A 9,898-nucleotide genomic window follows, 5' to 3' on the forward strand; every position below is an offset into this window, starting at 1 on the left:
TCACCATGAGTCCATGTGAAAATGCAAATCACATTCATTAAAAATGGATGTCCCAGTCCTGTTTCTCCTGTCATAACAAAAGATAATTAAAGTCCCAGTGCAGTCCAATTTTTTCCAGTGTTATATATATTTTCACACTATGAGGTTGGAATAATACTGTGAAATTGTGATAATGCGCATTAGTGTAAGAGCTGTTTGAAAAGACCGCATGAACTTTCTACCTGTTTTGATGGGATGCAGTTTAAGGCCTGCCTGATGACATCAATTATTTAATCAACCAATAAGAAGGAGAGTTCCAAACCTCTCTACCAATAACAGCTAGTTCCCCTCCCCACTCAGATTACTCCCAGACAGTCCTAGCAAAGTTATTGTTAGAGAAATTGCTCATTTTAATTGAAAACAATCACAGTCAGGTATTTCATTGTTACCCAGAAATGATTTGATATTGAGATAAAATCGTCTGCATTGGACCTTTTAAGAAATAATAACGATATTAAAATCTCGTGTCCGCCCTCTCTCCATCTCTTTCTGTTTCTCTCTGCTTCTCCATCTTTCTCTATCTCTCATTTTCTCCCACTAGAGAATGGATTTGAGTGAACAGAGAGATTTGATTGTTGTTATTTTCTTCTTCTTATGTAAATGAGTCCTCCACAGGTCTGATTCAGTACACATGGAGAGCAGTGGCGGTGATTCAAATCAGGAGTTGAGCTAATCCAAACTTCTTCAGGGAGTCTATGTTGCCTCTACAAATATCTAGAAGTTTACACAATGTTTACCTAAGGTGTCATTTACACTTGTGAAATCTTTGTAGCTCATTAAAGAAATCTTGAATAACTTGACGCAGTGTTGTAAAAAAAAATGCATTATCTACTGAAGAAGTCTGCTTCAAGAGCGTAGATGTTGTATATTTTACAGGCATCATTTATCACTCATGTATCAGAATAATTCCCAGCTGGACCACCTCTCATCTCCAGTGCAGCCCTTCCCCTTTACTCAACATCTCTGCTCTCCTTCCACTGCAACCTTTCCCCTGGTCATTGTTGCATAGGAGTAATGCCCTCTCAGATACATAACCTGGTGGGATGAAGGTCAATAAATAAAGGTAAAGAAACGATTTCATCACAAGCCTCAACAGGACTGAGTGTTCTCACCTTGTGAATGGATGAATAGAGGGAGGTTGGCTGGAAGATGAATGGCTGTTTCATTCAGCTTGGCAGAGGCACTGAGCCCAATGGATAAACTGGCCTTCACCTGCCCTTGTACACAGCAAAGCCATGGCCATAGTTCAGAGGGAATTAATGCATGACAAATACATGACAAATAGGAAAAGGGCTAAGATAGGTTTTATGTCTGCTCCTGGACACAGACCAAGTGAAAGGCTGGGGGAAACCACATAGAAGAAGCGTGGCCAATCATGACCATGGAGGCCAGCATGTGTGTAAAGCTTTTGTAACATACCTGATTCAACACCATCCACCTAATACATGGTCTTAAACACTGTCCACGGTTAGTTAAGTCAGGTGTGTAAGTGCTGGGCTGTAGAAATGCCTGCATACATTGTGGCACATGGTACATAGGCTCCTGAGAAGGAATGATAATGTTAGCCTGTGCAACATGAAACGCAGGCTCATATCTGACAGGTTTTGTTTGTGTTGTCAGGTTTCCAGCTGCAGCAGCCACAGAAGCAGTGTTTTTATAGCACCTGTTCTCATTCTCCCACAGCGTCTCATCGAGGGCTCACAAATCTGCCGGGAGGGGTGGACAGGTAGAGAAACTCTGCTGCGTCTGTCCCCAAAGCTGTCGCTTGTCCCCCTTGCTCACTACACTGCCAGTTGTTCTGTCATCAGTCATTTTCATAGCCCTCGTAACTGGGGGACGACGGTGTGTGTGTGTGTGTGTCCGTCTCCCTCACTCCTTCCTTTCTTCCTTCTTCTTACCCCCTCCTCTGCTGCCTGTCTTCATGGGAGAGTGATGGGCAAATGGTTTATCGTTGAACTGAGTCGAACATCTCTCTCTGATTTTTCAAGCTTCCTTGATTCCCACCCTGGGAATTCCAAAATGCACAGTAAAATCTCTGAATCACCTCTTAACCCTCCCATCTGCCAATCCTCCTCCCAGCCCAACATGTGGATACTTGTGTGTTTTAGCCAGAGGGGAATAGCAAACGGGGGAATAGAATAGGGAAGTCCAACTAGAAGTAGGAAAAAAATCAGTTGTTGAGCATATCGACCAGTGCTAATTTTTCAGGAGTACAAACTAATTTTCAGGGATTTTGAAGGGATTTTGGATAACTATATATATACATTGTAAGTATGAGCTTTATACTTTTCTTTTCCTGTATAGAAAAATAGAGAGAACCTTGGGTTGGGACCGTTCCTTTCACATTCCTTTAATTCTGTACTGAACATCAACTGGCTGACCTAAATTGTTTTGCTGCTTTTGTTTGCATTTCTAAGCACAAAGGAATTATGCTTCATTGTAAGTGATTAGTAGTTCATATATCGTGAGTCTGATACAGAACACTGATCACTGATAAATGGTCAAACATGACAGATTATTGCTTGTTTTAAACTATTTTGACATGGGGAATGCTCCTTACTTCCGTAGCAAACTGTTGGTTACTCATTTTGAAGTAATACTTGTAATCTATTAATGAATCAATAATCATAATGGATGATCAGTGTCTTCTGAAACATCAGCAGATTCTGTAAGCTGAAGTTTAGAGGTTTTCTTTTTCCGTCCCATAATTCATAGCGATACTGTCCAGTTGCTGTTCTGCTTCTGCATTTTTTGGCACAAAAACATCTTTGACTAGACAGGCTTCCTGTGCTCTGTTGCCTCTCTCTCTCCGTCTCTCTGTCTGTGTCTCTCTCTCTGTCTCTCTCTCCTCCCGTCTTTCTCTCTCTGTCTCTCTCTGTCTCTCTGTCTCTCTCTCTCTCTCTCTCTCTCTCTCTCTCTCTCTCTCTCTCTCATATATGTCTCTCTCTCTCATATCTGTCTCTCTCTCTCTCTCATCTCTCTCTCTCTCTCATATCTGTCTCTCTCTCTCTCTCTCTCTCTCTCTCTCTCTCTCTCTCTCTCTCTCTCTCTCTCATATATGTCTCTCTCTCTCATATATGTCTCTCTCTCTCATATCTGTCTCTCTCTCTCTCTCATATCTCTCTCTCTCTCTCTCATATCTGTCTCTCTCTCTCTCTCTCATATCTCTCTCTCTCTCTCTCATATCTCTGTCTCTCTCTCTCTCTCTCATATCTCTCTCTCTCTCTCATATCTCTGTCTATCTCTCTCTCTCTCTCATTTTAGATCAGCTGTTTCCATCCTCCATCTCTCATGTTAGGTCGAATATCAGGCACAGGGGCATGGACAGGAAGTAAGTCAACATCATGTTCTGTTTAAATGTAAACCATTGGATCATCATCATCATCACCAATATCACATTAATCATCAACAACAAACAATTAAGAGTCTCTAGGCTTTTTTGTTGTTTCTGTAGGGCCCCCAAGCCCCCGAACGATGAAGTTGTGTCATGGCGACAGTCCCTCAAAAAACTTCTGGAGTGTAAAAGTAAGACAATGTACTCTTCTTTACTCTCTGTCTTTCTCCACTGATACTGTTGATACAGTCCTACCAAAGCAAGTGCAGAGAAGTGGTGCCAGTATAAGTCTGAAGTCCTTGGAATAGGGGGGACAAGTTGGCTGCCATTGTACATATTTTGTCTTGTGTCGATTTAAGTCAGTTCTCCAGCTGTGATTTATGTAATGCAATTAGTGTGAGTAATGTATGTTTGTGTTCCCAAAAGACGAATAACAATTGGCACAGCTGCACGGATCTTTAAGTAAGCTAAGCATTTTGAGAAGGCTACAGTAGGTTACAGGACACAAAGGACAACTATTCCCATATGACATCTGAAATAATGACTCACTCACATCTAAAACAAATGTCATGTTTTTTTGGCATTGTACATTTAACACCCTTATTATGTTGTATATTAATTTACTGTAACAGCATTGGAGGTTGCAAAATAACAGTAGAGGACCATTTTAAAATTGAAACCCAGAACATCTGCTGTGCTTGAGCAAACATATTCCTTTAATAAGTCTCTGTCATTTAGGGACTCACTCAAACTAAACCAGTTTGACAACTTCGTGGGCCAGCATACTCTCTCTCTAAACCTGCAGGTCATGGGCAGTGGCCATGCTCACATGTGTGTGCCTGCCTGTGTGAATGTGAGTGTGATTCGGTCTGTAATTCTAATTTCACACCATTCTCCTTTTTCTGTCTCTACTGTGTAGCAGGGCAGCTGGCCTTCAGAGAGTTCCTGAAGACAGAGTACAGCGAGGAGAACATCTTGTTCTGGCTGGTCTGTGAGGAATACAAGACCATCACCTCCAACACTGAGATGGCTGAAGCAGCGAAAAGAATCTACACAGAGTTTGTACAGGTCGACGCCCCCAGACAGGTGCATATAGACATCAGATGGAACATCTCTTTCGGTGCAACTTTATCTTCTTTCTTTCTTTCATTTTCTCTCTCTAGCTCTCTCCCTATAACTGTCTCTGTCTTTCTCTCTATTTCCCCCTTTCCCTGTCCAACATAATGGTTTCACAAAGACAATGTTTCATTCATTACTCAATTCCAGATAAACATCGACTGTGAGACCAGGCAGGAGATTACAAACAGCATGTCTCAGCCGACCCTGAGCTGCTTCGACAAGGCACAGAGAGTGATATACAAGCTGATGAAAAAGGACAGTTATCCCAGATTCCTGAAATCTGAAATCTATCAGGCTCTTTTTGAACCATCAGACGCCAGCTGAGGTTCCAGGACCAGGTGAAGAATAATACCTGTCTACAACCATCAGGCTGTGGGCTGACAGTGATTCAACTCTCTCTTCTCTAACTACCTGTCCATGTTAGTTCAGCGTGGTTTAACTTTGGGCTGGAGCACAAAACACAGGGCTCTCTCTAATGATAATTCATCATCTAGCTTAGTGGCTCCCAATCGTGTTCTATTATTGTAAGGCGGGATAATCTATCCTTATAAAAATGCTACAATTATAGATATGATTAAACATTTTATACTATAAAGACTTTATTTACAGTGTAACGTATTATGTATGTTTTATAACTTGTATTATTTTTTACAAGGTTAGTATTATCCATTGGTTATCCATTGATTGTTACTTTGCACATGAGCTGTAATTATTTATGGTATTTTCCCGCTGTCTATGTAAATTAGGATATGTCAGACTTGCCATTAATGTACAAGACAACATTTATGTTGATTTGTTCATTTCTGTGTTTTTGTCTATGACAGGAATTCAACAGGCCAACCAATGCAATTTTGTGTGTGTGTGTGTGTGTGTGTGCATTTGTGTGTGTGCATGTGTAATTGCAATTCAAAAGGCCAAGCCAACACAATCAGTGCAGCATCAACTGAGGTCGTAGTCTCTGTCTCTCAGTCGTACCCTCATGTTGTTCCTCTTTATCTCTCATAACCAGACCAAACCCAAACATTCTGATCCCTAGGCCACCAGGCCAATGGGCCATCGTTTGAAACATCTCTCTCTCTCTTTCTCCCCCTCTGCTTCTCCCTTCTGTTTTCACACATTGTACAACGTGATTTCATGTTGTCTACATTAATCTAATATAGTGCTATGTCTAACACCAGTCCAGGTGTATAGTCTCTCCCCAGCAGGAGTCTAAGTACTGTAGAAGCACCACACTATAACACCCACGACATTCCCCTTTTTGCACACAGACCCCCTGCAAGGATACACACCTGGTGTCTTCCACTAGTAAATGTGGATACATGCAAGTGTAGCATGTACAAACCTGCTCTGGGATACAATATCATGCTCACTTGAGTTACACATCAATGTTCTCTCAGTGAGTTACACATGCATGCATGCACCCACACACAAATGGGACTTTAATTGTGTTTCTGGCCAAATCTACTGCATGTGTTGCTGGTATACATCACTCTCTGCAGGAGGCTGTATCATGCTGAGAGGAAACAGCAAGGAATACTGAGACTTAACACAGTCTGTTAAGTCCTGGACTGTAGTCTTATTACTGTCACTATGTCTTCCTCTCTCCAAAAGCTGTGGCAGTTTTTAGTATACTTTTCCATTCATATCAACAAATCTAATCACTGTTCCAGCTGTATGTGCACATGGACATCTTTCCAATTGGTCATAATACATTAAAGCCCTGTCTCCACAACGCTGTCTGAATCAGATGTACTGTAATCATTAGCTCTGGGATGGGATGTGGATTTCTGTTTTACAGATGGATGAAAGTAAGTAGAGTTAGGATTAGTATGTGGAATAGTGTTGCCTTTCCAGGAACACATTGGGAGAATTTGATGCTGATGTTTCTGCCAAAAGGCAGGAGGTTCAACAATGTGACCAATTTGTTACTGTCTGTCTGAGTGTGTGTGTGTGTGTGTGTGTGTGTGTGTGTGTGTGTGTGTGTGTGTGTGTGTGTGTGTGTGTGTGTGTGTGTGTGTGTGTGTGTGTGCGTGTGCGTGTGTGTGTGTGTGTGTGTGTGTTTCTGTCTCACTACAGAGGACTGGAAAGTTATCCAACCAAGAAAGCATCTGACATTTGGGATATGAAACTTGAAGACAGTGTTAATAAGACAGTAGGGTGATGAATCTGAGATGAGACCTGTAACACAGCATTAAATCAACATAATACTCCTCCAGGCAGGGCTACAGCAGGGATTTAGGATTCTGCCTCTACCAAACATACTATTACATTCAAATAATCTGTTCCTCTGTCTTCCTCTGTCTCCTTTTCCTGGGATGACAATACAAATGTGCCTGAACCAATACAACGATTCTCAAAGCCATATAAACACAATAATAGGACAGGGCATTGTTTGGGCCTAAAGAAAATACAATAGCACTGCGTTCTGTATCTGGAAACAAAGAAACCTTACTTCAAGTTCCAAGTTTATCGTGAATTCATGTCCGGTAGCCTAGCTCAAGTTGGCATTACACAGAAAAACACTTTTCTGTGTTTATTCCTTTATACCCTGCTTATGTACACAACATAGAGCAGGTAGGGACAGAGAACAACATTGTGTGTGAAATCTCACAACATGACTAGAGGCTTCATGCCATCCAAACCACAGATCCCTCTGGATTGGAAGAGGGCTGGGGACATTGGGAACTTGTATAGTTTTGAAATGCTCTCTACCATCTCTCTCGGTGTGTGTGTGTGTGTGTGTGTGTGTGTGTGTGTGTGTGTGTGTGTGTGTGTGTGTGTGTGTGTGTGTGTGTGTGTGTGTGTGTGTGTGTGTGTGTGTGTGTGTGTGAAGGACGAACGCCTTCCTGCCTATCTGTGAGAAGGCAGCAATCTTATTCCATTCCGTCACTATTCTGATGGACCCCTGTGAGGACTGGGTGCTGAGTTGGGAGGCAGGCAGGGAGGGGAGGGAGGTGGCATGGCCCCAGCAGGCAGGACTACTCTGGGCTGCAGAGGAGGAGATTACTCCCTAGGACTTTGTGTCTGGCAAAGTACCTCACGGAGGAAGGGAGATTAGGTGTCTGGGACTCTGCTGAGTCCCACAAATTGTCCCTGGTCCTGACTGGGGAAGGTTTCTTTCACAGTTTAGCTCCTGTAGTACAGCTTCCAGCAACCTAAAACCAAGCTTTAAAGGTTTAGAAATGGGTTTCCTACATTATCTGGGAATGTACCTTATCCCAGGGGTTGGAACCGGTTCAGGGAACAGAACAGAAAACCGGAGAATAACAACATATTTAAAGGAACAGAAATGTTATTTTAAAACCATGAAACCGGTTAATACCATTATTTTACATTCCAGGCATTTTTTTTCTAGTCCCACAACAAAACACAACAAAGTGCCTATATGCAAAGCCTTCACTCACTCAAGCAGAAACTTATTCCAGTCTGCCTGCAAGCTGACATTTTTTTCCTGTGCGTATTTAGGCTACCTGCCCCTCCCCACTCCGAGGCATACGCTACTGTACTGATGTTACAAGCTTGATTCAGAAGACAGGGAGAGTGATATTTAATTAGCTTGAGAAGAATGGATTAACTTTTTCAATGCTAGTTAAGGATACTATAGGTCTAGTTATCACGTTTCAAGGTGGATTTATTAACTACAAATGGGTAAGACGTGTTTTTAAGTCCGGTGCTGTTCTGCACAAACAAGTTTGTTAGCTAGCTAGCTCAAAGGACATTCAAAGTTCCTCTATATAAGCCGCTCCTCCTTGGACCTAATTCATATAATGCATGGCATAACACGATAACCAGCACTTCAAGCCTACTCCCCAACCCTCTCTGGCTCTCTCCCCCACCCACAAGATTTCAGTCGCATCTTGCGCCATAGGCTACACTTGACTATCCATCACGCATGTAAATAACTAGCTTGTCTGCACTATCAGCACTGATTGATGAAGTAATTTAATAAGCTAAATGTAAAAAATTGTTGATTTCACAGACTAAAAAAAAGGAACAGAAAATAACAATCTAAACTGTTCGGTTCAGAACAAAGTGATTGGAAAGTCATTTTGGTTCCAACCCCTGCCTTATCCCAAGTTCTTTCTGAACACCCCAGTCTGAACACATGCTTGTGCTCACACACACACCAACCTCACCTCTGATTCCCTCACTGCATACGCTGCTTTGTTACTGATCTGTTTGGATTTACTATGCTGAGCTGTTTGCAGGTTTGTTTGGTCAGTGAGTATCTGAGGAAAGTTAGATTAGATTTTTGTCTATTTTTGTGAATCATATGTTCTCTGTTCTCAGCAGTACGCTGCTACTGAATGTACAGTGCATCTCTCTGTTTCTTATTAAGTCCACTAGATGGCAACAAAGACAACATTGCAAGTGCACGTTTCTGCCCTGTTACAAGCAGCAACAATTTATCTTATGTTTCAAACTTTTCAGTACAATGATTAATCTAAAGTCAAGTTTCAAAGACAAATTCAACTTCATGACCAAATAAATCATGGAACAACTTAAATTTAGATTCTTCTCCTAAACATTGAACAAGGGACCTATTGTATCTTTGAATAATGCCATTGCATAAACTTCTTTCACTTATGTGAACAAGTAATTAAAGTCTCTTGCAACCACGTCAAATAGACACACATGAGGATTTGGACCGTAATGCCTGAGCTGGTTTTTCTCTGGGGGGATTTCAGAAACCACACAATGTGAAACTGTCAGTCTGACTTCTGCCTGAAGCCCCTGTGTTTCCTTGGATGCCAAGCCGTTTCACTTCCACCTCAGTTCAGAGGAAGTCTGCGAGGGTTTCAATAAATTAATTGCAACACAGACTCCCACACTGTCCTCAGAGCTGTGGAGAATGGTGCCCCTCATTCCAACACTCTGAAGCCCTGACAATGGATGCCAGCTCTCTAGCACCCCCTACACACTCATACGCACATTCACGTGCACAGGCACACACTTTTAGCTTCCTATTTCCTCATGCACCACTCCCTCTTTTCCAATTTCTAGGTTAGATGCCAGTTATTATCAAACGTTTGCCGCCAACCCATACTTGGAATCAAATTGAATGAAGTTGAGCATTAAGAAACCCATGTATGTTCAACTCAATAGACAGGAGTTGTACTGAAACCAAGCCCAACTGGTTTCTGCTTCTGTTGTCTCCAGCTCTGTGAGACAGGATATCACTCTCTCCTGAAAGGCAAGTTCAGGCAAATTATGTGAGAGATCAGTCCCCTCATCCTCTCAGCTTTCGCTCCGAGGCTGCTTCTCAATAGTCTTAACTTGCTTCCTTTCCTCTTCTCCTTTCCTCTATATGTACTGCCATCTATGAACTGAAAGCAAATTATTAGCTGACATCCACCATATTGCTTTCACTCCACCAGGTTTCCGATTGCAGGTAAAGGAAAGAAG

At 42.1% G+C, this 9,898-nt stretch overlaps 1 protein-coding gene across 2 annotated transcripts; it reads left to right on the forward strand.

Moving 5' to 3' along the window:
- The first annotated feature begins 2,178 nt into the window (after positions 1-2,178).
- Positions 2,179-6,232, forward strand: LOC139407668 (regulator of G-protein signaling 21-like). 2 transcript variants are annotated; one of them, XM_071151512.1, is made up of 5 exons: positions 2,179-2,306; positions 3,304-3,370; positions 3,473-3,564; positions 4,293-4,459; positions 4,640-6,232. In XM_071151512.1, exons 2-5 carry the CDS (start codon positions 3,360-3,362, stop codon positions 4,814-4,816), a joined length of 447 nt encoding a protein of 148 aa, XP_071007613.1. In that variant the 5' UTR covers positions 2,179-2,306; positions 3,304-3,359; the 3' UTR covers positions 4,817-6,232. The 2 variants fall into 2 exon arrangements, with proteins under 2 accessions (XP_071007613.1, XP_071007614.1); XM_071151513.1 differs by having other exon boundaries at positions 3,494-3,564.
- The last annotated feature ends 3,666 nt before the right edge of the window (positions 6,233-9,898 follow it).

This window comes from Oncorhynchus clarkii, chromosome 4 (genome assembly GCF_045791955.1).
Source record: "Oncorhynchus clarkii lewisi isolate Uvic-CL-2024 chromosome 4, UVic_Ocla_1.0, whole genome shotgun sequence".
In the NCBI taxonomy this organism is placed as follows: Eukaryota; Metazoa; Chordata; class Actinopteri; order Salmoniformes; family Salmonidae; genus Oncorhynchus; species Oncorhynchus clarkii.

Excerpts from the sequence above, each read along its gene's own strand:
- LOC139407668 (XM_071151512.1), top strand. Across the intron at positions 3,565-4,292 it reads AAAACTTCTGGAGTGTAAAA|CAGGGCAGCTGGCCTTCAGA; the intron begins GTAAGACAATGT and ends TCTACTGTGTAG. Across the intron at positions 4,460-4,639 it reads AGGTCGACGCCCCCAGACAG|ATAAACATCGACTGTGAGAC; the intron begins GTGCATATAGAC and ends ACTCAATTCCAG.